This window comes from Danio aesculapii, chromosome 3 (genome assembly GCF_903798145.1).
Source record: "Danio aesculapii chromosome 3, fDanAes4.1, whole genome shotgun sequence".
Taxonomy (NCBI): domain Eukaryota; kingdom Metazoa; phylum Chordata; class Actinopteri; order Cypriniformes; family Danionidae; genus Danio; species Danio aesculapii.
Window position 1 is genome coordinate 50,531,738 of NC_079437.1, and position 24,185 is coordinate 50,555,922.

At 38.4% G+C, this 24,185-nt stretch overlaps 1 protein-coding gene across 1 annotated transcript in view; it reads left to right on the forward strand.

Moving 5' to 3' along the window:
* Nucleotides 1-1,650: 1,650 nt before the first annotated feature.
* The window catches only part of LOC130220583 (dynamin-2), a 66,124-nt gene continuing 43,589 nt past the window's right edge, over nt 1,651-24,185 (forward strand). The window contains exon 1 of the mRNA XM_056452815.1: nt 1,651-2,080. Within this exon, the coding sequence (XP_056308790.1) occupies nt 1,920-2,080 (161 nt within the window). The 5' untranslated portion in view covers nt 1,651-1,919. The remainder of the gene's footprint in view (nt 2,081-24,185) is intronic.

Consider the following 24,185-nt stretch of genomic DNA (forward strand, 5'->3'; position numbering starts at 1 on the left):
TTTTATTATTTTATAATTAATATTCTAGATTTATTTATATGTAAACTCACTTTTTAAGAAATCTATTTATTTATTTAATTATTTAACTAAAATGCTTAGTAGGCTACTTTTTAATTGCCATTTTTAATTAAAGTTATTATTTCTAATTTACTTTTATTTGAACACAAATTCGCAATTAAAAAAAAAAAAATGAAACACACCCAAGATGCAAAGTGGACATTATTTTCAGACATAACTTATTTATAAGTTCTAAATGATGAATTTGGTTAACTTTGACTTAATTAGAATGTTTTATCACTTAATGTGTAAGAAATATAGCCAAGTCATGATATAAGGTATTGTATTGAATCAAAAGATTACTATAGGTTGTTATGAATTACTGTTTTAAAGAACCAGCTCTCAGAAATGAGTCGAACCTGACTCTTTAAATATAAATAACTCAATAATCTTCTAGTACAGGGGGTTTTCAATCTTTTAGATGCAACAGGGCCCTATATATGACCCCCATCCTAAAATGTAAATGCATAGTTTACTATATAAAGATACACTTTATATGAATATGCAATAAATAAATAAATAAATAAATAAATAAATAAATAAATAAATAAATACATAATTTTATAATCCAAATAAATAAATAAATAAATAAACAAACAAACAAACAAACAAATAAATAAATAAATAAACAGGTGTAAATATAGTTGAGAAAAAATGTCTAGTTTCAGTTGTACCATTTTTTTACTCTTTACTGTATTTATTTTCACATTTCTGTATTTAAATTTGTTTTAATCTTATTTTGCTTTATCTATCTATATATCTATCTATCTATCTATCTATCTATCTATCTATCTATCTATCTATCTATCTATCTATCTATCTATCTATCTATCTATCTATCTATCTATCTATCTATCTATCTATCTATCTATCTATCTGCCTGCCTGCCTGCCTGCCTGCCTGCCTGCCTGCCTGCCTGCCTGCCTGCCTGCCTATTTATTTAACTAGTATGTTTAGCATGATACTTTTTGAATTGCCATTTTTAATTAAAGTACTCGTTTATTATTTATAATGTACTTTTATTTGAAGCCAAATTCTGAATGAAATAAATCAAATTCTTATAAAAAATACATGTAATCTTACATGATAGCATGGACTACAGTATCCACTAATATTCAGAATCATATTTTTAGTATAGTTGATATGCAATATAATCTGGTAACCCCTAACAACTTCTTGATGTTCTCATAGAATAAAAATGCTATTAATTTAAATGTTAATGTGAATAATTTATTACATTTATCCAATTATTATCTAAATAAAATATATTTGTATTTTATATTTTATTTTAATATTACTAATAAAATATCTGGTTAGATATTGTTAGTTACTTTATTAGCCTAAATAAATTACATAAACATCATGATACATTATTATACATTTTTAAGTTATATAAGTTGTGATCTAGTAAGTATATTTGATTAACTTTGCAACAACATCCGTATTTTCCAAGTCTTTTCTTATTAAAATTAAATTGACGCCCGAGTCGTCCAATAGCACTTTTTCGAAACAGCCGATCAAAACCTAGAACACACCAGGAAGCGCTCTCTTAGACCAATCAGATATCACGCTATCGGCTGACAGGAGGCGGGACTCGCGTCACCGGTGGAGGTCGGATGTCGCCTGACCGGATGATAGCGAGAAGTTTTGTTTTGTGACTTTACGAATGATTGATCCACTGATCACAGCACGTATCACAATACATGCGCGTCTTCTGGCCGTCAGCGAGTGTTTTACGAGTCGTTCGCCTTTGACAGATCGTTCTGCAAGCGTTTAAAGGGTGGAAACTGAACACTTGAAAGTAACCCAAGCGCCCTGCTTCTGTGAGCCCGTTCCTGAGCGCTGAGAGACGGCCAGAAACCATGGGCAACCGGGGGATGGAGGAATTGATCCCCCTGATCAATAAACTCCAAGATGCTTTCAGCTCCATTGGCCAAAGTTGTAACCTGGATCTGCCGCAGATCGCAGTGGTCGGAGGACAGAGCGCCGGAAAAAGCTCCGTGCTGGAAAATTTCGTCGGCAGGTTGGTTACTGGTTTCTCTTTTGGTTTGACTTTAGTCGAATACGTCATCCCGGCTCGCTACATTCACGATTAACCAAATTATTAAGGGACCACGCGTCTCGTTTGCTACTTTCCAGCTGCGTTTTTATAATAGACTCGTCATTCACAAAAGCGAGTTACGCAGTTGACGTAAGCGGACGCTCGCCGTCATTCATTGAACTGAAATGGGCGTAAGTCAGAGCGGAGCGCAAAATGGGGAAGTTGGCGGCACTGCACACACACACACAACACATGAAGTTATAGTCCTGGTGTCCTTGAGAGTTGTAATATGGCAAATAGGGAAATCAAAATCATAACCATATTTACAGCTTACGTCGTTAAAGTTGTTTCCTCGTTCGCAGTGCTTGTGTGTCTGCGCGGACCTTACGACACTGACACTTCTCTGGGCATTGACGTCATGCTTTTGTGTACATGCCCTTATAAAACGTCTGCCGTGGTTAAAGAATAATTTCAGATGCAAATAAAATTGTTTTTTAATAGGTAATACTGTGTTTAATGATTTCTATAGTTGTATGAAGAGTTGCATGATAATAATGTATGGTAAAAGTCCCAAATAGTTTATCCAGGATATAAACGTGACTTTATTTTTAAGAGTATTAAGTACAAACCCTTTGTAAAGCAATTTATTTCCTGTGAATTAAGGTGAAATACTTTGCAATTGAAATAAAATACAACAATTATTATAACATGATAGTGCGAATTATTATGACTAGTATGCATTAGTAATAATATTAACAATAGTAATATGTGAGATTACAATAATTAAAATTTCCTTTGTTATTAAATCAATTATTTATTGTAATGGTTACCTTTTAAAGTTAGTTTTCTCCTCATTGTTTCACTCATTGCATTAGTGTTTAGTTTTTGTAAAGTCATGCTTAAATACCATACCTTTTAAATAAAACATAAATATCTTCATACACAGTAGTATACTAGGAGTTTTGATCATCATTATTTAAAAAAAAATGCCAGTGGTTGTAAAATTGCCTTTATACATATTAACATTTACTTTTGATACTCGTTTAAGTTCGATTCAGGGCTGCAACTAACGATTATTTTAATAATCGATTAATCTGTCGATTATTTATTTATTTATTTTTCGATTAATCGGATAAAAAAAGAAAAAAATTCAACCCTTTATTCAAAAACAGAACTAAAATCTTTAGAACGTGTACAAACATGTTGTCCTAGAACATCAGATATAATCTCAAACAGAAGTTTGAAGCATCACTTAATTTTCTCATGCAGTTTTTCTTGCCTAGCGATCTTGATTTTAAGTTTTTTCTTACATATTTGGACTGAAAATGAGATTAAATTGCGAGATGAATGTAATTTTGCAGTGCAGCTATACATGACAACAGATTGAAAAATGAATGATCAAAAAAAGGCGAGTGAATAAAAACATGTCTTTAGTCTTGCAATGTAAAGTGCTAAGTAAATACAACACTGCTGCTTCACTACTGTTATTAACCCTTTCACTGGTGAGTTTAAAAGATTCTATCTGGCCCGGGAGTGAGTCATCAATTTAGCATATTTGGCCATTAATACGCACTTTTTGTTTATTTGGTGTGAAATGCTCCCACACCTTGGATGACTAGGGCCGCACAGATTTCTCTGCCTTCCCCATGTATCTTTCCTCTAACGTTACCTGTACTTGTTTTTTTTTTTTTTGCTCCGTCCTGTCTATGAGGCACCCGGCTGGCATTAATGCAAGAGAAAAGCAGAGAGCACTCACTCCGCTCCGCGCACAACTAGTCTTTTTTAATAAATAAAAGTCTCTGTGTCGCGCGACATAACGAATCGATTATAAAATTCGTTGCCAACGCTTTTCGTAATCGATTTAATCAATTAATTATTCCAGCCCCAATTCGATTTTTGTTATAGTAATGCACTGTCGTAGGCTATTATAAATACAGCTTCATTCGCATAGTAAGAATTGTTACCATTGAAGAAAATTTCAATTCACTCATTAAAAAAATATGATTTCAGAAGTCTTTATGGCAGCATTTACTTTTGCAGTTTAATTAAGGTTATGTTATTATTGGTCTACACTAATTGATTGACTGTTTTTTTCTTTTTCTTTTTTCATTTGAAATTATTATTATTTATTTTGGAATGGGTTTTTGCATAACATTTTTGAGATCATAATATGACCAAAATTTAAATCACAAAATTGACCTCAATAGCATTACTGTACTGCTTTATTTATTAATTAATTTTTATTTATTAGCAGTTCTACATGCTATGACAATTAAAATTTGAAAACACAATACAGCAGATTATTTATAAAGTGTATCAAATTTGATAAAATCACATCGTCATATACTTTACAGGCAGGTATTTGCATTCTGAATGACATATTACAACCGAGAGACAATCCCCAGTCCTGTTCTTCATGACCTTGGGTGATTTGTCAGGCAGGTTGGTGAAACCACCTGTTTTGCAGTATATGCATAGGTCAATGCCACTCCTGTGTTATTCAGCACTGATAGGCTCCACCTGGAACACTGCACTTATGACTACATGTTAGTTTTTCTCCATTCTCCCAGTCTGAGAGCCTGCTCCTTCCTGCATTCATTTTCCCCACAGCCTTTCTGATGTTTCTGTTCTATCTCAACTCTCAACTCAATCAATTTTGTCTTGCCGTTCAGCAGACGACTGAGAAGGTATCAGACTAATTGGCTGAAATATAGTTTTCAGGAACAGATAGGATAATTTCTTTAGAGCTTGTGAATGCATACATGCATGTTATATATTTACATTTAGTCATTTAGCAGATGCTTTCGCTCAAATTGACTTACAATTGAGGCATTCAACAATTCAACAAGAAGAGGCAATACACACAAGATGTGCTAGTTATACAAAGTAACTGTTAGGGGGCTGCACGATATTGGAAAAAACAGACATAGTGATATTTTATCTTTCTGCAATACGTGTTGCGATATTGATTATGATTTGAATAGATGAAACAAATAGCTCTATTTGAAAAGAATGAATCATTTTAAGACAGTTTTGGGTGATAATATGATGATTTTGTAGTGGAGCGCATCTGCATAATGTAGTAAATACAGTAAAGCAAAGTTACAAATAAAATAAAAGCTTTATGGTTTTTTTTGGGAGACTAAAAGTATTCAGGCAAACAAATTTAATAAATAAATGTAAAATAAATAACACCGTATAATCTACGGTAAAGATATTCTGCACATAAATACAATTATGTTTCTTGAAGTTACTAAAAATTTACGTCTTCTGTGACTGAATGATGATGATGATTAAGTGTAGGCTACAACCAACAAACCAACCTTTTTCCATTTGGAAAATTACAGTCATTAATAGTTCTTATATAATATACATTTTTAAATTGCCTACGTAGCCTAATACCAGTCAAACAAATCCAAAGTTTTTCTTGATTTTTGCATAATGATAACTCCGCACCAAACTGAGGCTTTCATTTTACAGCTTATAAAACATTTATGCAAATTAATGCAATATCATATGTAAACAACAAAATTGTTATATGTAGTAGCCTATTGACCTTATTCTTCAATGCGGAAGTGCGGTCGTTTTTGCAATTGTTTTAGAACTTCCGATTCAGCTGCCTATGGGAGAAATGACTAGGAATAATAAACGGCAGAAAACGGTCAAACTACTTACTCTACAAACAAGTGTTTGCATGACAATACAGACAAAGTAGAATAAAATAATAAGAAAACATCAGTTTGCAATACCAAGCAGCCAAACGAGCTGTTTTTAACGTCTAAAAAGTATTGGAAGTGAGTGAGACCGGTAGTCTTGAGCCAAAATGATTCAAGATGCTGCGCCTGCTCGTACGCGGAGAATAAGGCGAATACTTTACTAAAAGAGCAGTATTTATTTTATTATTTAGTTTATTCTGTTTTTCTATGCTGCTAAAAACACTGCAGGTGCGTGAAGATGCTCTGTTATGTTCTGTATGCTGTTCACATGTTAAAATAAATCTGTATTTTAAAATGCAATATTTTATGTCACAAAAAATAGGCAAGTCAATTATATTTAAAAAAAAAATTAAATAATGTTTTAATATTAATCAGTTAACGGTTAATATTCTGTTAATGAGCAGCGGTTGTCGGTTGACAAAATTAGGGCTGCGTCCCTACAGCCGATCACACCGAACATGTTTTTTTTTTGTGTTGAGAGGCACCTTTTTTGATTGTTTTACTAATGGCCGCAAACATTTTGTGCAGCTTATGCACCATGCGCGCCTCTCGTTTTTGCTATTGTGCGGTCTGCTCGCAGTTGAAAATATGTCAACTCTGAGCGGAAAATGCATGTTACGTCAGTCGCGTCTTTTTACTCTCCAATCAAATAAAAGGAAAGGCAGGGTTTCCATTGAGGTGACAGCAGTGATTGTGTTGTCAAGATGACTACAGAGACTTTTAAAGATTGAGAAGAGACTAGTGGTTACTGTTTTGAGTTATCCGGAGCTGTATGACTTCACAAATCTTGAATATTACAGTATTATTATATAATACAATTCGTTTACAATAGGCAGCTGATTCAGTCACTGCCTAGCCTCGCATTTTTGGAACGTAAAAGCGTGTTTGGTGTGATTGGCCCCTTAAACTACTAGCTTGAAATGTGTACACTATCACAGGTTTTAAAACACATGCAAATGATAAAATTTTTGGTAACTTAAAGGTTAAACTTTGCAATCACTCCACAGTTATGTGTGTTGTTAACTACTCAATTAATCCTGAATCAACATTGCAGATCCTCTGATGTGACTATTGTGGATGTGCACATTGTGATATATCGATGCTGAAACAATATATTGTGCAACCCTGGTTAGTGATATTATACTGATAGTATATTAAGCACTGGAGTAAGATTTTTTGTTTTTCTTGAGAGAAGAGTGTATCTACATGTGGTTTGTCAATCCTATTCACCTGTGTGATTTTTATTTATTTATTTATTTTTTATTTAAAGAAGTAGTGATTGTAAGAGTGTCTGCTGAAAATGTGCAAAACTGGTGCAAATTTTGGTTAAAGAGATGAACGAATCTGTTTTCTACAGGTGGTTTGTCAAGCCCACTCACCTGTGTGAGGCACACTTGGAATTGCATAGTGTTTCTGCGTTCTATACCACATAAATTTCCTGTGAAATTTTACTGGATTTTTACTTTCTTCTAAATGCAAATGTTTTCAGTGTTTAGTGCACACATATTGATTTGGGTTGTCACGATACTGGAATTCAGCACCAATCGGTACTGAAATTTTAAAAACGTATATTTCCCGCGAACATTTAAGTGCTGTTAAACGCATTCTTAAATAGCACTGATTTACCATAGTGTTCATGTGCTCAACAGAAATTACTGTGATTGGCTGTGAAGGTCATCAGTTCACTGAACTCACTGCTGTTTACTGAGTGTAAACACAGATACAGGGACACTAGAGTGTTTTAAAGTCACGTCTATATTAGCTAGTTTGTCTATACGCTGATATACGAGCGATCCACAGTTTTAAAACGGCAGTGTCCCTCTAACTGTGGTTACACTCGGTAAACAGTGGGGAGTTCGATGAACTGATGACCTTCATCCTTCATAGCCAATCAGTCATTTCTGTTGAGCATGTTAACACAATGGCAAAACAGCGGTGTTTAGGAACGTGCTCAACAGCACTCAAATGTTTGTGGGAAATGGGCATTTTTAAAATTCCAGCACCGGCTGGTACTGAAATCCAGTATCGTGACAACCCTAATCCATATGTGTGCTCCTAAACACTTGCCAACGTTTGCATTTAGAAGAAATAAAAAATCCAAAACTTGCAGTTTGTCACTTCTGCCTAAATGGTGTTTGATGTGACCTCATATTTCATTTTCTTATCTAGGGTTGCGACGATACTGGAATTTGGTACCAATCGATACTGAAATTGCTGTTGAGCATGTTCTTAAACAGTGCAGATTTGCCATTGTGTTCAGATACACATTATAGTGTTTAACTGTATTTTTTTAAATATATTTATGCTTCTTCAAGCAATAATTGATTTTAGACTGAAGAAGTATTTTTTTAACTTTCTGATATTATAGGAAATGATTGCACTCTGCTAATTAAGTATACTGTAGGTACACTGTTGTGCATTTATGGCTAATATACTGTGGTGCATTTTTCACTTTCATATGCCATTGTGAGGTGGTGTGGTTAAACCCACAGGGCTTCTCTTTACACTTCTGTAGCATTCTATTTTCAATACTCTTCTTAAGTCGTCTCTTATTCCTCGTCTGTGTTCAGTTCTGTATTTTTTAGAGGTGTGAACCTACACTGGTCTTATGGTTCATTTCGGTTACGATTATCATGCCATCGATTTGGTTCAATTTGATATCTCGGTGCATCACGGTGCATTGACGATGCTTTCCATGGACAGTTCAAGGTTTCCACTACATACATTCTTCCATGGCGGGGCGCCACGCCAAAATTGATCCTGCCACGGCTACATTACAGCTTTTCATTCAAAACATTCAGTCGTGGTGTTTTTTTTTTATAACTGCTGATAATCGCACCAAAATGTATTAAAAGGTAAGTGAATTATAACTGCGCAAACTTTTCTGTAACCATAGTTGTGTTGTGCGTTATTTGTTTAACCGTTTAAGGTTACGTGCTGACTGACTGACTGACTGACTGTCTGACTGACTGACAGACTGACTGACAGGTGCATGATGCGCGAGGCCAGCAAACACAACGTATAGCCATTTCACTTTACTTCAGGACACATTAATACCGCTCTCTATGTCTACTGGAGACATTCATAAATATTTCTAGCAAATCTAGTAAATGTTGGAGACATACTAGTTACATAAATGCACTAAATCGCATTAAGCAGCATTTTTTTGCAAGCGCACAAGAAGATCTGCGCTTGAGCAGCGTATATTTGAGGGCGCGCAAGAAGTTTTGTGCACGAGCAGAGGAAATCGGCGCGCAAGCAAAGAGATTCGCAATGCTCGTAGGCTATTACATGAATGCAATCTCGACTTCTAATACTGCGCTCACAACATTTGTCATTGAAATAACCCCACAGGTAGTTGGTAGCTCTGTGTTAAAAAAAAAGGCCTGCCGCCACAGCTGGAAAATATCCTAGAGGAAACACTGCAGTTTTATATTTTCTTCACAGCACAGCATTTCTTGTATTGAAATGTGTAATTATATTTTTATACTATTTGTATTACAATTTTGTCCTTTAATACAAAGTCACAGACATATAAACTGTACCTTTAAACAACACAAGCATTTATAGCAAACAAACAAATATAAATATCCTGCTCGCTTTCTGAGCCTTGTCTAGCAAATTCTTTCTTACACCCCTTTGATTGGTCACACCTCAACAGAAAGGGCTGCGATTGGCTCTTACGCGCTGACGTTCTCCACGGATGAGTGACACTAATAAACGGCAGCGGCGATCACAGCTGACCCACGATAGACACGGTGGAAAAAAACTCGTGTCTGTATCCGGGAGTATCGCTGTAACAGCCGAGAGAAGAGGAAAAGTGACGCCAGCAGGTCAAATGGGCCACAGTAAGAGAGAGAAATGAAGTTTACTTTCATTCTCTCTATCGCAGTGAAATAGGGGCTTCTACTTCTAAGTGTCAGTGAAAGACTGTCCAGCAAACACACTTGCAATGAAATTGTGCAGGCCGTGATTTCAACGGTAAAGAATTGTAAAAATGCTACAGTAAAAAACATCCGTAACCTGGTTAACAGTATGTTTCCCTAATATATACAGTGAATAATCGTAAATTGGCTTTCCTAGAATTCCCTGCATGGCACATCACTTTTTATGCTTTTTGTTGACATTATTATGGATCTTTTTAGTTGTTTCCCCATCAGTTATGTACATTAGATATTTATGTTACATCTAATGTTGATAAACAATGTTTATTTCATGACTTTAATTTTATGCGTGTTACCATACTGGTGTTTAGGAGCTGTGTGAATGACACTGAGCACCTTCTATACACTGATACACTTTTCTGCTTGTGGGAAAAGTTGTTTGTGATGAGCAATGGTTTATTGTGTAACTTTCTCATCACCACCTGCATATGGTGGTGTTAACATGCCTAACTGTGTAACAAAAAATGTGTAGATGTTGGTAATTCAAAATACAGACATATTACATCTACAAATTAATGAAATACCGTAGTTTACTGTAAAAATGAGAAATTACTTTTCGGTTTGTATCGTATTTTTTACGGTAAAATACTGGCAACCACAGCTGCTGTATGTTTACCGTAAATTTTACGGGTGTGTGAACTACAAAAAAAGAAATATGTGTGATATAAAAATACAACAACAAAGTTATGAATGAATGAATTGATAAACTAATAATTTAAATAAATAAAGAGACTAATTTCTGTTTTAACCAATCAAAAGCACTGTGAATTGTTAGCTTTTATCACATCAACCCAAGTTGGTTAATTTAATTGTAATTGAACTCTTGCAGCAGTTTTGAAGAACAAATTGGTAAGTTGGGTTTTTAGTGAAGTTGACATGACTTCAGTTACCTAGTAGTTGAGTCACCACCTCATAATTACCATCACAAATCTTTGACAGTCATGTGACTTGTCACATTGTCGATTGTGCTTTTATAACAGCTGAGTTAAAGGGCCTGTTGTATTGCATGGATGAATCATTGTTTGATATGTATATGTCACACCCTTGAGCTTGTGTAGGATACATGTTCTGAAAGAAACTTTCCATTCCAATCCATTGTTGTACAGTATTCTGAAAGAAATCTATAGAAAATGTGAAAATATTACAGTATTGATTGTCTGGTTTAGTTTGTTTCTATGTGTTTGGTGTGGTGTAAATCTAAGCTTGTTTGCAAGACATAGGCCCTGTTTACACCTGTGTTTGTTTTGCTTGATTTGTTCAATTGATTTTTAGGAGATGAGAGAGATCTGTTTTCATTAGGTATGTTTCCATTCAAAGATGCAGATCACGTGAAAGAGAGAGAGAGAGAAAAAAAAGCTAAAAATAACCTAAAGTGAAACTAAAGTGATGAAACTAAAAGCACCATTTTCATCCAATAAGTCAAAGAGAACAAATTTAGAATTTGTTGTGTTAGGAGAAGACACTGTGGGTCTTTTTTAATAAAATAAATTACCTGCGGACTGTGGCTTCAAAGACGAAGTCAAAGACAAAATGCAATGAATATAACACACAAAACCTTTTAGGAGCAAAGCCGCTCAAGACAGTTTTGAAGTTAATAGTAGCTAACCACTTTGTTGATGACTAATTTTGGCTAAAGGATTTTAGAATAACCAAATCAACAATTTATACCGTTTTTGATCCGCCGATTTGTTCATTAATGTCATTCCATTGCTTCGCTTTTTAACATCATACGACCTGTTAAAACAAAATCACACACCATGATGTTTTTTTTTTTTTTTTTTTATGTGCATGCTGTAATTTAGTCAGTAAATCGGTTTCCATTGTAATTTGTACACTTTTATCTCATGAAAAGTTTATTCCACTCAGTTGTGTGCGTAAAATGTAAATGCTTATTTAAAAAATTTCTGCACATCTTTGCGTTTCGATTAAGCATTTTTAATATTTTGCGCATAAAATTAGGTGGATGGAAAATGGCTTTTTAAACCTGGTGTTTTAATGTGTTCATTTTGACCACTTTTCTCGTTTCTTGACTGGGGAAGTCTATAGGCGGGTGTATGTATGGCCTTTTCTCATCTTTCGATCTAATATTGCAAAATAAGCTTGTGCAGTTTACATATGAACAAGAAAAAACAAAAGAAAACAATACAGGGAGCAGCAGCTTTCATTTCTATTCTAAAAGCCACAAAACTACTTTGTTTTGCGTAAGATTTGTCTAAGAATCAAGACTGGTAGGAGAATATTATATGCCTTATTTTTGGCCTTCAAACCGAACTTTTAATTGGAAATGGTAAAGTTTTAATCCCAAACAATCCAATAACATGTGCTGTTGTGTTAAAGAATTACATTTTGTCAGAATATAAATAAATAAATAAATATATATATATATTTATTAATTTTTTTAATTAATTAATTTTTTAAGTACATTTACACATATGATTTACAGATCAACTGAAAGATTCACCCGCTGGTTAAGTGGATTGATTTTTAATAAATCAGAAGTTATCCAGAATAGGCACAAACAGCATTTTTCTCTAGTTTTAAACAAGTTTTAAACAAATAGTTTTAAACTGGTTTTGTTGAAACCTTTTTTTTTTCTTTTGTGATGAATTGTCATAAAACGGCAGTATAAACGGCATAAAAGCAGACTGTTATGAAATGTAAATTCATGAACAAAGAATACAGTTTTTTTGTTTTTGTTAAATTACTTTGGTTAAACATGGTTAAAGATTTTTTGGTTCTTTATTTTGATATATAAAAGTCTCATAAATTCTAAGCAAAAATATTGAGGGCCATCAAATTGAGCAGAAAATCATCAAAAATGCAGACGGAGGCTGACAGCTTAAAAAAGCAGGAAAGAGTTAATAACAAGTCATAAACATGGCCTCAGTGTTTATGTGTTTGAGCCAAATTTGAATGTCATTTGAATTGCCTCACCTATCAGAAATCCTAAAATTTATCAGAATCCAGAAATCAATAAACTGGAGAAAATCACTGAAAAATAATTGGTGAAAATGCTATTTAATCATTCCTAAAACCTAAAATATAAATTACTATTAATTAGTTTTCTTTAGTAATGACTACCGTAAAGGACTATTGTAGTACTTTATAAAAAACTATTATTATTTCGGTCTTTTTTTTTTCAAACCATACTTCATTCGGTTTCTTGCTGTTTCTTTGTAAAATTTACTGTTGTTATCTTTTCAGTGAAAGTCTATATCTTATCTATGCCCTCTTTCTTGTCTGTGTACAGAAAATAAGATGTTATTATGTGACTGCAGTGGTTGTTATGCTAGGCGAAGGGCGGGATCATGCTTGGGTAGGCAAAATGGAGTCACTAGTCACCGCTAGGCTAACCTGACACCTGTCTGTTCATCCGGAATTTCTGGAAGCTCTTGTTTCGTATCACAGAGATATTCGAACTGCCCCAATGTTTCTACAATTTGTCTGACAGACTGTTGAGGCTCAAAATCATGTTTTATGGCACTCATGGGTATGCTGTAGTGCAGCTTTGAGGGTTAACCTAATTGGTGATTGTTTATGAGTGTTTAGTTGTAAGAGTATAAGGCTCAGAGGAACTGTTTCCAGGAATGGGCCTTGTCTCACAGGTGGTGTTATTTGAATGCGCTCGCTCCGGTTTATTGTGTTTACTCAGAGCGTGGGCTGTTTTATGAATTTAACTTGGTTTACGTGTAGAAACACTCCTCTGTTAAAATAGTTGGGTTAAAAATACTTATAATTATTAGTATAATTATTATAGCACCTTTCCAACTATGGGTTGTTTTAACCCAATGCATTCGGTTATATAATTTAACCCAATGCCTTGGGTTATTTTTGATTCAATGTCATTTTTTTCCGCTACTATTGGTTTTATATTATGGCTTAGAAAATTAATAATATGCAGTTTTCAAAAATATTGAAAATGCTTTATTTTCATTACATTTTAAGTTCCAGACACTTAAGGGTTTTTATCCATTTAATATAGAACGACTGTGAAGCGCGCGTTTGTATCATCAATAATTAAGAGTGCTGGTGAAACGGATATAAAAACCACAACACAGAGAGGTAAATAAAAAAAAAAAAACAATTAAAGCAATGTTAAAGCTTAAATAAACTTTACAATGTAAAAACAACAATAGGTACGCATATGAATACAGCTGTTCCGTGTCGGTTAAATCTATTGACTGTTGAAATTCAACATTTTTAACCCAACTATTTGAGGTATTAAATAAATAATTCAATGAAGGTTAAAAATAGCCCAACCAAGCACCAAATATTTAACCAAACTGGTTGAGTTATTAAGAACTAATCCTATAAAGGTTAAAAACAACCCAGCAAAGCACCAAATATTTTTAACTCAACCATTGGGTTAAATAAATAACTCAATGTTTTATAGAGTGTGCCTGAACCGTTGAAACAAGGAGATTTATGTTTCTGATGTTATCAAACTGTTGTTCATTTGCATGCGCTTGGAGTGTGTCAAAGTTCCATGAACTCTTAACAACAAAAAAAGACATTTATTTGATGCTTAAATATAGTGTTGGTAACAGAAATGCCTTACATAAAAGAAGGTTCATATTTAAGCAGAAATAGTGTACCAATTCTGTTATGCTTCATATTCAACAGCGATAATACGGTCAAAGTCCCTTTAAGGCAAGTCATTTCACTCGGCAACCATCTCTGAAACACCTCTCGGGCAGTATGCTCAGGCATTCTGTCTGAATGGGGAAACATCAGATTCTACAAAACTGCTTGCTAAGTTTACAATTGAATTTCATATTAGGAATCACCAATAAAATGAAACAACTGTGTCATTTAGTTTCATTTCTAAACGTTTGAGTCACACAAAATCTGCAAAAACTCAATCGATGATTGGCTCCTGTACTAAAAGGCAGGCTTTTTTCACCATATAGCAATTGATGATTGGCTCTTGTACTAGTAGGCGGGGCTTTATTCACCATATCGACAGTTATACTTTTCCCCATTCAAAAAGATACGAGTGACATGTCTTGTGTATCCTAGAGTCTTTGATACAGTGCAGCGATGTAACAGCGATGTTTTGAAGTAGTATTTTAGTTTAAAATACCTGCTGTTTATTTATTTTTAAATGTATATTTCTGTTACATCAAAGTCCCTTTAAAGGAGAAATGAAGCACTCAGTCAAGTTTAAATTATTTTGTACATTGGATTCCCCTTTAATGAAAATATATTAAACAAACTCGACTAATGTAACCATTTAGAAGAAAACGGCATGTTTTACTATAGATATTAAACCTAGGGCACCGCCATCTTGGAATGTCGCTATGTCTGACGTCACGGGGTTGGTTCCGTTTCCTCAGCTGAATAGACACAGTGGAAGTAAAGGACTGTAAAGTAAAGGACATTTTGAAAATGAAAAAAAAATGCGCTTAACTGAGGAGGATAAACTTCATTTGATAAGAAAAGATGCACATAAACTGCGATGGAAACACTTTTACAGAACAAATTCCAGCATGCGCATTAAAAAAGATCATGTGATTTTGTTATAAGAGATCATGTGATGATAAAAATGTGTGTGAATGGACAAACCAGCAGTCTGAGCACACTGTAAAACATCTGAAATGTTGTTTTGGTTATTCTAAAACACCTTAATCCTTTCAGTATTAGTGTTATCATATTGTTAATGGCCTCTGGAATCAAGAGTGTCTGTGGTCCGCGGTTCACGCCTTCAAATGCCACCTCGCGTTCATTGCGTGTCAGGATTGCCTTCTGAGGTGCAAGTCATTTATTAAATGAAGAAAAGATTCACATAGTGTCACGGATTGGTCAGGCTCTCACGATCCCCACTCACGAAGATCACCATCACCTGACTTCTAATGAGCACACAGCTGCATCACATTCACGAGCACCAGATAAAAGCACAGCACTCCAGTCGCTCATTGTCCGGGCTCGTCTCGACGAAAGCGGACAACTGAGCGACCACTCAGCGTAGTCATCCTCAGCTAAACAAACGATTTACTTACCTGTTCTCTTTGTATTCCTCCTAGTCTTCCTGGTCCTCCCGAATCGTCCTGTCTTCCAGTCCTTCCAAGTCTGTGTCATCCTCTGTCAGCTGTATCTGGTGTGTGCTGTCCATCCTCGTGTATTCCTGTTACCCAGCCACGGAGGAAAAGACCACAACATCATTCCTGATCCTCCTGGCTATCCTTCATGTGCTCCTTGTTGTCATTTAATAAACACCCTAACGTTTCCTTACCTCTGTCTCCTGTCCGCTTCATAACAGAAGCCCGGACCTATAACGACGACAACATGAGCACCCCCGATCACTTTCAAGAGCTGGTGGACCAGTTGAAGCGGATTCTACAGCCACCAGCTCCACTTTCCAACGCACCACCAGCACCGAGCACTTCCGCCTCCACAGTTTCTTCTTCGGCCCTTCCTTCCAGTCCCATGGCCCGACCAGCGCCCTACTCAGGCGGAGCGGGGGAGTGCAATGGTTTTCTGTTACAATGTTCCCTCAGATTCGAAATGCAACCTTCTCTATATCCCACAGATAAGTCAAAGATCGCCTACATCGTATCACTACTCTCTGGGCCTGCACTTAAATGGGCTGAGACGATCTGGAACCAAGCCGGGCCGGTCATGAATTCCATCACTACCTTCACGGAGTATTTCAAAGAGGTGTTTGGACGTTCTGATGGGGAAGTAGCCGCTGGAGAGCAGCTGTATCATCTAAAGCAAGGTACTCTATCTACACAGGAATATGCTCTCCGGTTTCGCACTCTAGCAGCTGCAAGTGGATGGAATGAGAGATCGTTGTTGACCACGTACCGGCTCGGCTTGGAACCCACTCTCCGAATCCAGCTGGCCACATTAGATGATACTATGGGTCTGGAGAGATTCATCCAACATTCTCTCCGATGTTCCGATCGTCTCCGTTCCTATCAACAGGACACCATCACCCCCTCGTCTGCACTCCTCCAATCGCCTGAGTCAACAGCCTCTCCAGAACCAGAACCCATGATAATAGAGTCTGGAAGACTGACATCAGCGGAACGACAGAGGAGGCTGACCCGGGGTCTGTGTCTATACTGCGGTGTCAGTGGACACACCCGTATGGAGTGTCCCCTTCGTCCCATTCGGACTTCAGTGAGTGTATTCAGTACGAATATTGAACAATGTAAACCACTTACTACCACCGTACAAATAACTACTGCCTCTATTTCTCTCCTTGTCACAGCCCTCATCGACTCCGGGTCAGCAGGGAACTTCATCTCCCAATCCCTCTGTCGTCAACTCCACCTACGTACTGAGGCGTCCTCGCATATATACCAGATACAACCGATAACCCAGTGCACTCGATCTTCGACCCGTATCCATCGACAATGCGAAGACATCCTTCTTCAAGTGGGGTTGTTACATCAAGAGAGGATTCAATTTCTGGTTCTGGAGGGTGCAAATATGGACATCATTCTAGGGCGCCCGTGGCTGGTGAAGCACGATCCCATCATCTCTTGGGGCACAGGAGAGATAAAGAAATGGGGATCTGGATGTACACCTACCTGTTTTCCAAATCTCCCTCTTCAAGGTCGGAACCCCATTTCTTTGTTTACAACATCGGTCGAGAGTCCTCCTGAGAAGCAGTCTATCCACATTCCTAAGGAGTACAGCTCCTTTCATGATGTCTTCTGCCCCAAGAGAGCTTCCCAGCTACCGCCGCATCGGCCATGGGACTGCGCGATCGACCTAGTTCCAGATGCCCAGTTGCCAAGAGGTAGGATCTACCCGCTCTCGCTTCCAGAGAATCAGGCAATGGAAGATTACATAAGGGAGGCTCTGAGTCAGGGGTACATACGTCACTCAAAATCACCAGCCGCCTCAAGCTTCTTCTTTGTGGCCAAGAAGGACGGAGGGCTGCGTCCATGCATCGACTACAGGGTCCTAAATAACGGTACAGTAAAATACCGATATCCCCTTCCTCTGGTACCAGCCGCTTTGGAACAGCTCCGAGAAGCTAAAGTCTTCACTAAATTGGACCTCCGCAGCGCGTATAATCTGATAAGAATACGTGAGGGGGACCAATGGAAGACAGCATTCGTGACCCCTACTGGCCACTATGAATATGAGGTCATGCCTTACGGTCTGGTCAACGCCCCCTCCGTATTCCAAAACTTCATTCATGAAGTCCTCCGGGAGTTTCTTCACCACTTTGTAATAGTGTACATAGATGACATCCTCATTTACTCCCGGAGTGAGGCCGAACATCGCCAACACGTTGCGGAGGTCCTACACACATTGAGAGAACATCACCTCTACCTCAAAGCGGAGAAATGCTCATTCCACCAGAAGTCGATTCATTTCTTGGGATACATCATTGACCAAACCGGTATACGTATGGATGGGAAGAAAATTGAGGCTGTTCTATCCTGGTCAGAACCCACTTCCATTAAGGAGCTCCAGAGGTTTCTTGGGTTTGCTAACTTTTATAGACGGTTTATCAAGGACTACAGCAGGATTACATCACCTCTCACTAATCTCCTCAAGGGTAAACCCAAAGGACTGGAGTGGACCAAAGAAGCAGCCGCAGCCTTCCGCCTTCTTAAGAAGGAGTTCACAAGGGCCCCACTCCTGACTCATCCTGACCCAAATCTTCCTTTCGTGGTGGAAGTGGACGCATCCACCACCGGCGTCGGGGCAGTATTATCCCAACATCATGATACACCGCCCCGACTGCATCCCTGTGCCTATTTCTCTCGGAAGTTGAGCCCGGCGGAGCAGAATTACAGCATAGGAGACAGGGAGCTTCTAGCAATCAAGCTAGCCTTGGAGGAGTGGCGTCACTGGTTGGAGGGAGCCAAACATCCGTTCCAGGTGATCACAGATCACAAAAACCTCCAATATATCAAAGAGGCCAAGAGACTATGTCCACGTCAAGCCAGATGGTCACTTTTCTTCTCACGTTTTGATTTCTCCATTTCCTATCGTCCAGGACCCAAGAATCTAAGAGCAGACGCTCTCTCTCGTTTACACGAGCATCACGATCATGAAGAACTCCCAACGAAGATTCTTCCCGAACACATCTCCATTTGTCCGATCACCTGGAACGCTCCTCCAGTCGTTGCCACTCCGGAAGCCCCTGCTCCGCCGGGATGCCCTCCTCATCGGCAGTTCATACCACCTGAACACCGGGTAGATCTGATCCACTCCTTACATACCTCGCTAGGCACTGGACATCCAGGGATCAACAATACTCTCTCGCTAGTATCCCAACGATTCTGGTGGCCAAACATGGCAAGGGATGTGAGGCAATATGTTCAGGGCTGTAAGGACTGTGCCCAATCCAAGAGCCCACGTCATCTACCCGCTGGAAAGCTCCATCCCTTGCCGATTCCGAACCGTCCCTGGTCACACCTAGGAGTGGACTTTATCACTGACCTCCCCTCGTCAGAAGGTAATACCTGTATTCTAGTCATCGTAGATAGATTCTCAAAGTTTGTCAAACTAATCCCTCTGAAAGGTCTTCCCACAGCCTTTGAAACAGCCGACAATATCTTTAATCAAGTCTTCAGGTCATTTGGTATTCCAGAAGATATTGTGTCGGACAGAGGTCCACAGTTCATCTCACGTCTATGGAAAGCCTTCTTCAAGCTCCTAGGTGTGGCCGTCAGCCTCTCTTCTGGATATCATCCCCAAACCAACGGGCAGACAGAGAGGAAGATTCAGGAGGTGGGACGGTTCCTGAGGACCTTCTGCAGTGGTCACCAGAGCTCCTGGAGCCAGTATTTGGGCTGGGCAGAATATGCCCAAAATTCACTGCGGCAACCCTCCACCGGACTCACGCCATTCCAGTGCGTCCTGGGCTTCCAACCACCGCTCTTTCCCTGGGATGGCGAACCATCTGATGTCCCCGCAGTGGATCACTGGTTCCGGGAGAGCGAGAGAGTCTGGGACGAGGCTCATCAACATCTGCAGAGGGCAGTCCGTCGAAGCAAGGTAACCGCCGATAGAAGAAGGTCTGAAGAACCCAGATACACACCCGGACAAAAGGTGTGGCTATCCACCCGGGACATACGCATGCGACTGCCCTCTCGCAAGTTAAGTCCCCGATTTGTTGGTCCCTTCACCATCGTGGAACAGGTTAACCCCGTCACCTACAAACTACAATTACCCTCTCACTACCGTATTCACCCTACATTCCACGTATCACTCCTGAAACCCTATCACGATCCTGTTCTTCCCTCCACAGAGCCTGACCACGAAGAGGAACCCCCTCCTCCACTGCTCCTAGAAGAAGGAGCCGTCTACGCAGTGAAGGAGATCTTGCGTTCCCGACGTCGTGGTGGCCAGTTGGAGTACCTGGTGGACTGGGAAGGGTACGGCCCCGAAGAAAGGACATGGGTTCCCAGAGCTGATATTCTCGATCCTAGTCTCATGGTGGAGTTTCATGAGAGCCACCCTGAGTTCCCAGCGCCTAGAGGCAGAGGGAGACCACCACGGCGTCGGAGGTGTCGGCCCTCAGGAGCGGGCCCTGGGGAGGGGGGTACTGTCACGGATTGGTCAGGCTCTCACGATCCCCACTCACGAAGATCACCATCACCTGACTTCTAATGAGCACACAGCTGCATCACATTCACGAGCACCAGATAAAAGCACAGCACTCCAGTCGCTCATTGTCCGGGCTCGTCTCGACGAAAGCGGACAACTGAGCGACCACTCAGCGTAGTCATCCTCAGCTAAACAAACGATTTACTTACCTGTTCTCTTTGTATTCCTCCTAGTCTTCCTGGTCCTCCCGAATCGTCCTGTCTTCCAGTCCTTCCAAGTCTGTGTCATCCTCTGTCAGCTGTATCTGGTGTGTGCTGTCCATCCTCGTGTATTCCTGTTACCCAGCCACGGAGGAAAAGACCACAACATCATTCCTGATCCTCCTGGCTATCCTTCATGTGCTCCTTGTTGTCATTTAATAAACACCCTAACGTTTCCTTACCTCTGTCTCCTGTCCGCTTCATAACACATAGCTTCTCGTACCACAGCAAATTTCATTTTTACTGTTTATTTGGCACCAGTTAATCCGGAAGTGACTATTTTGTTTGCTTTGACTCGTTGGATGGAAACGCTGCTTTATTAGCACGTCTTTTATGCGATAATCCAGTTTTGCGCATAAAGTTAATTTGCAGTTTTAGATGGAAACATAGCTAGTGACATAGGTAATGTTTTTATTTGGTTAATTATATTCCTAACTCGACATTGCTGATTCTGTGATGTGACTATTGCAGATTTGCACATTCCGAAGTCGATGCTGATATTATATTTTGTCTCATCCTATTGAATAAAAGACATTGAATGACATTTTAGACTTAAATGATTTGGTTTACATTACATTAATCTTGCATCGTAAGTCATTTAAAAATACATGAAGACATGAACAGCCAGCTCATTTGGGCACATAAACAACAACTAATTTGACTACATGAAAACATTGAGTCTGATAAACAATGCCTGTTCAAATATAATAAAACATGTCATGCTGTGAGCGCAGTGACACCTTGGTCCTTTCTGACCTTCTGTCAGCCCTTTATCCGCCATACTAACATTTAGACAGCTGGGAATTAACATACAAAAGCACTATTCATCAGTCGGACACAATCAGAGCTCAGTAAACATTAGTTAGTTACACATATTAATTAGCCCAATCCATGTCGCATCTGCCGTTACAACATGCCAAGTAGAATGAAGGCTGACGTTGAGACACTCGGTCCAATTTCATACCGTAGAACTGGATTTTCAAGCTCTTACACCAGATTCGCCTGATCAAGCCTTCTTGAGCCTTTTGCAGACCATGCAGCTCTTCCATCTTGGCTGTTTATTACGGGGCTGATGTCATTGTTCTGCGTGACTTCTGCTATCTGGCTCCACCGGCTGCTTTAGGAGGGGCTGTTGTTCAGTTTGCTGCGTTCACTATGGGAGGACCATAAAACTGGAGCGAGAACACAGCGTGAACCTTGTGAAAGGCAGGCAGGGCAGGCGGATCATGCAGATAATACCACAGGCTGTTTTGTGACAAACGTGTTGAGGAAGCTAAACTGATCATCAGTTATTAATTATGAAATGAAAGAGACAAAGGAAGTCATTGTGTTTGTTGTTTTGTACGTTATTTAAAGTTGCTTCCACAAGAAGTCATTCTTTGAAACCTTTTACCTTTGAGAATTGGTGCAATGTTATCCGAAAGTGATGTTATCAAGTATCATGATCGTATGGTAATGCACTTTACAGGACCATTTTCCACCCTCATTATTGTTTAGAATTTAATCAGCCCAGGCTCATTGGAAATATGGGCTTGGGTTGGGCCGATAAACGATGTCATAGTCTATTGCCGATGGCCGATAGACACCACGATACTGAGCCAGCATCGCGATCCTCCGCCCCTCCCCTGTTGCAAATCCGCTCGCGAAAAACACACATTTAGGCCCCGTTTACACTAAACGTTTTAGTTTTAAAATGGCACTTTAGAACAAAAGCGATCCACATCCATTCCGGCGTTTAACCTAACATTTGTAAACAGCCCTCCGTCCACACTACCGCTGAAAACGCACATCACGTGACCACACACAGACACAGATGCCCACACACTGTTATGCGCTCGAGACATAGGGTCCAGGCAGTCAGCAGGTCAGTACGCTGCTTCAATCTTTTGCTTTCACGCTTTTACTTAGTAATTTTAGCGTAAACCTCAGATACTTTTGGTTGGTTCCTGTTGGTTGTGCACCTTTTTTTTTAACCAACCAAGTGTGTCAACACCATTATAACGACAGATCACTCTGCCTATTCATGCCAGAGTCCCACAGAAGATGATTGACAGGTGGTAATTTGTGTGTAACTTATCTTTATTTGTTTATGATTTGGTTATGTATTAAATAATTAATTAGTTGTGCATTAATTAATTATTCATAAATAATGAATTCACCATCACCTATGATAGCGATGCCATTGTCTATCACGATGTTTCACATTAGACATCGTACAATGCCAAATTGGTCGACCTCGCCCAACTCTAATGTGTGCCTCACTTTTTTTTGTGATGTGTACAATATGTTACTCTGGGTAGGGCTGCACATATATATTACTTTCAGCATTGATATCGCAATGTGATCATTTGCAATAGTCACATTGCAAGTATATACAGTGTTGATTATAATTGATCGTTTACATATGTATTTTTTTAGGCTTGTGACTGTATGAGGATTTTATTTATTTAGCATTCAGGCTTAATAAATTGTACTGCTTTACATTTAACTTATTTATTTAACTTTAATAACGATTAACATTTTAAATTATTTCTACAATGAAAACTGCACGCAGTTATTTTACATTTAATTATTCAATTACTGTACACCTGAATACTGTTTGAGTAGTCTGAAAACAATAAAACACTGTTTATTTCAATTTAAGGTTAGATGGCCGACATTATGATGCTGGGCCGGAATCTCGATCATTCGCCCTGCCTCCGTCACAGCAGCAACCCGCTCGCAAAAAATACACACTTAGGCCACGTTTACACTAATACGTCTTAGTTTTAAAATGGCATTTTAGAATGTAAAGATCCACATCCACACTGGCGTTTCACCTAGCATTTCTGAAAAGCCCTCCTTCCACACTACAGTATACCGCTGAAAACACACATCATGTGACCACACACACACTCTGTCATGCGCTGCAGCGTCTGAGCTACAGCAGTCAGCGGATGCTTTGAGCACAAAACCCCAGAGAGCAGTGCACGTCAGACAGTTTATCAAGGATGTAATGCTGGAGCACGTCTCACTATAGTTGTTAAATGTAATATTAGGGCTGCACGATAACAGAAAAAATAATAATTATTATTATTTTGTTCTCTCTCTCTCTCTCTCTCTCTCTCTCTCTCTCTCTCTCTCTCTCTCGATATATATATATATATATATATATATATATATATATATATATATATATATATATATATATATATATATATATATATATATATATATATATATATTCCTATTAAACTTCACAGCGACAAAAATAAAAAACAAAACACAACTTGTAACACAACTAAGAATTTGATACTTGTTAAATAATTTAAATTTGGATTCCTCTTGTCCAATTTTTGCATGCACATTTTTTTTCACTCGCTACTCTGGAACTTCGCAGCTGGAGAGCACCTTCAATAATAGTCTAAACATTTGTTTAGAGATGGACCGTAAGATGTACTCAAAAGAGTGGCTACATGTGGTGAAGAACGATGGCAAATCTAATTATTGTATAATTAGTAATTATGTGTAATTATTAATAAGTAATTATTGTATTAAACTAATAAGTTATAAAGCAAAGTGTTGCGAACAATGTGACAAAGCACATTGGTTCAAATACTTCACAAATATCGAATTAAAAGAATGGTGTGTTGGGTTCATTGGGCAT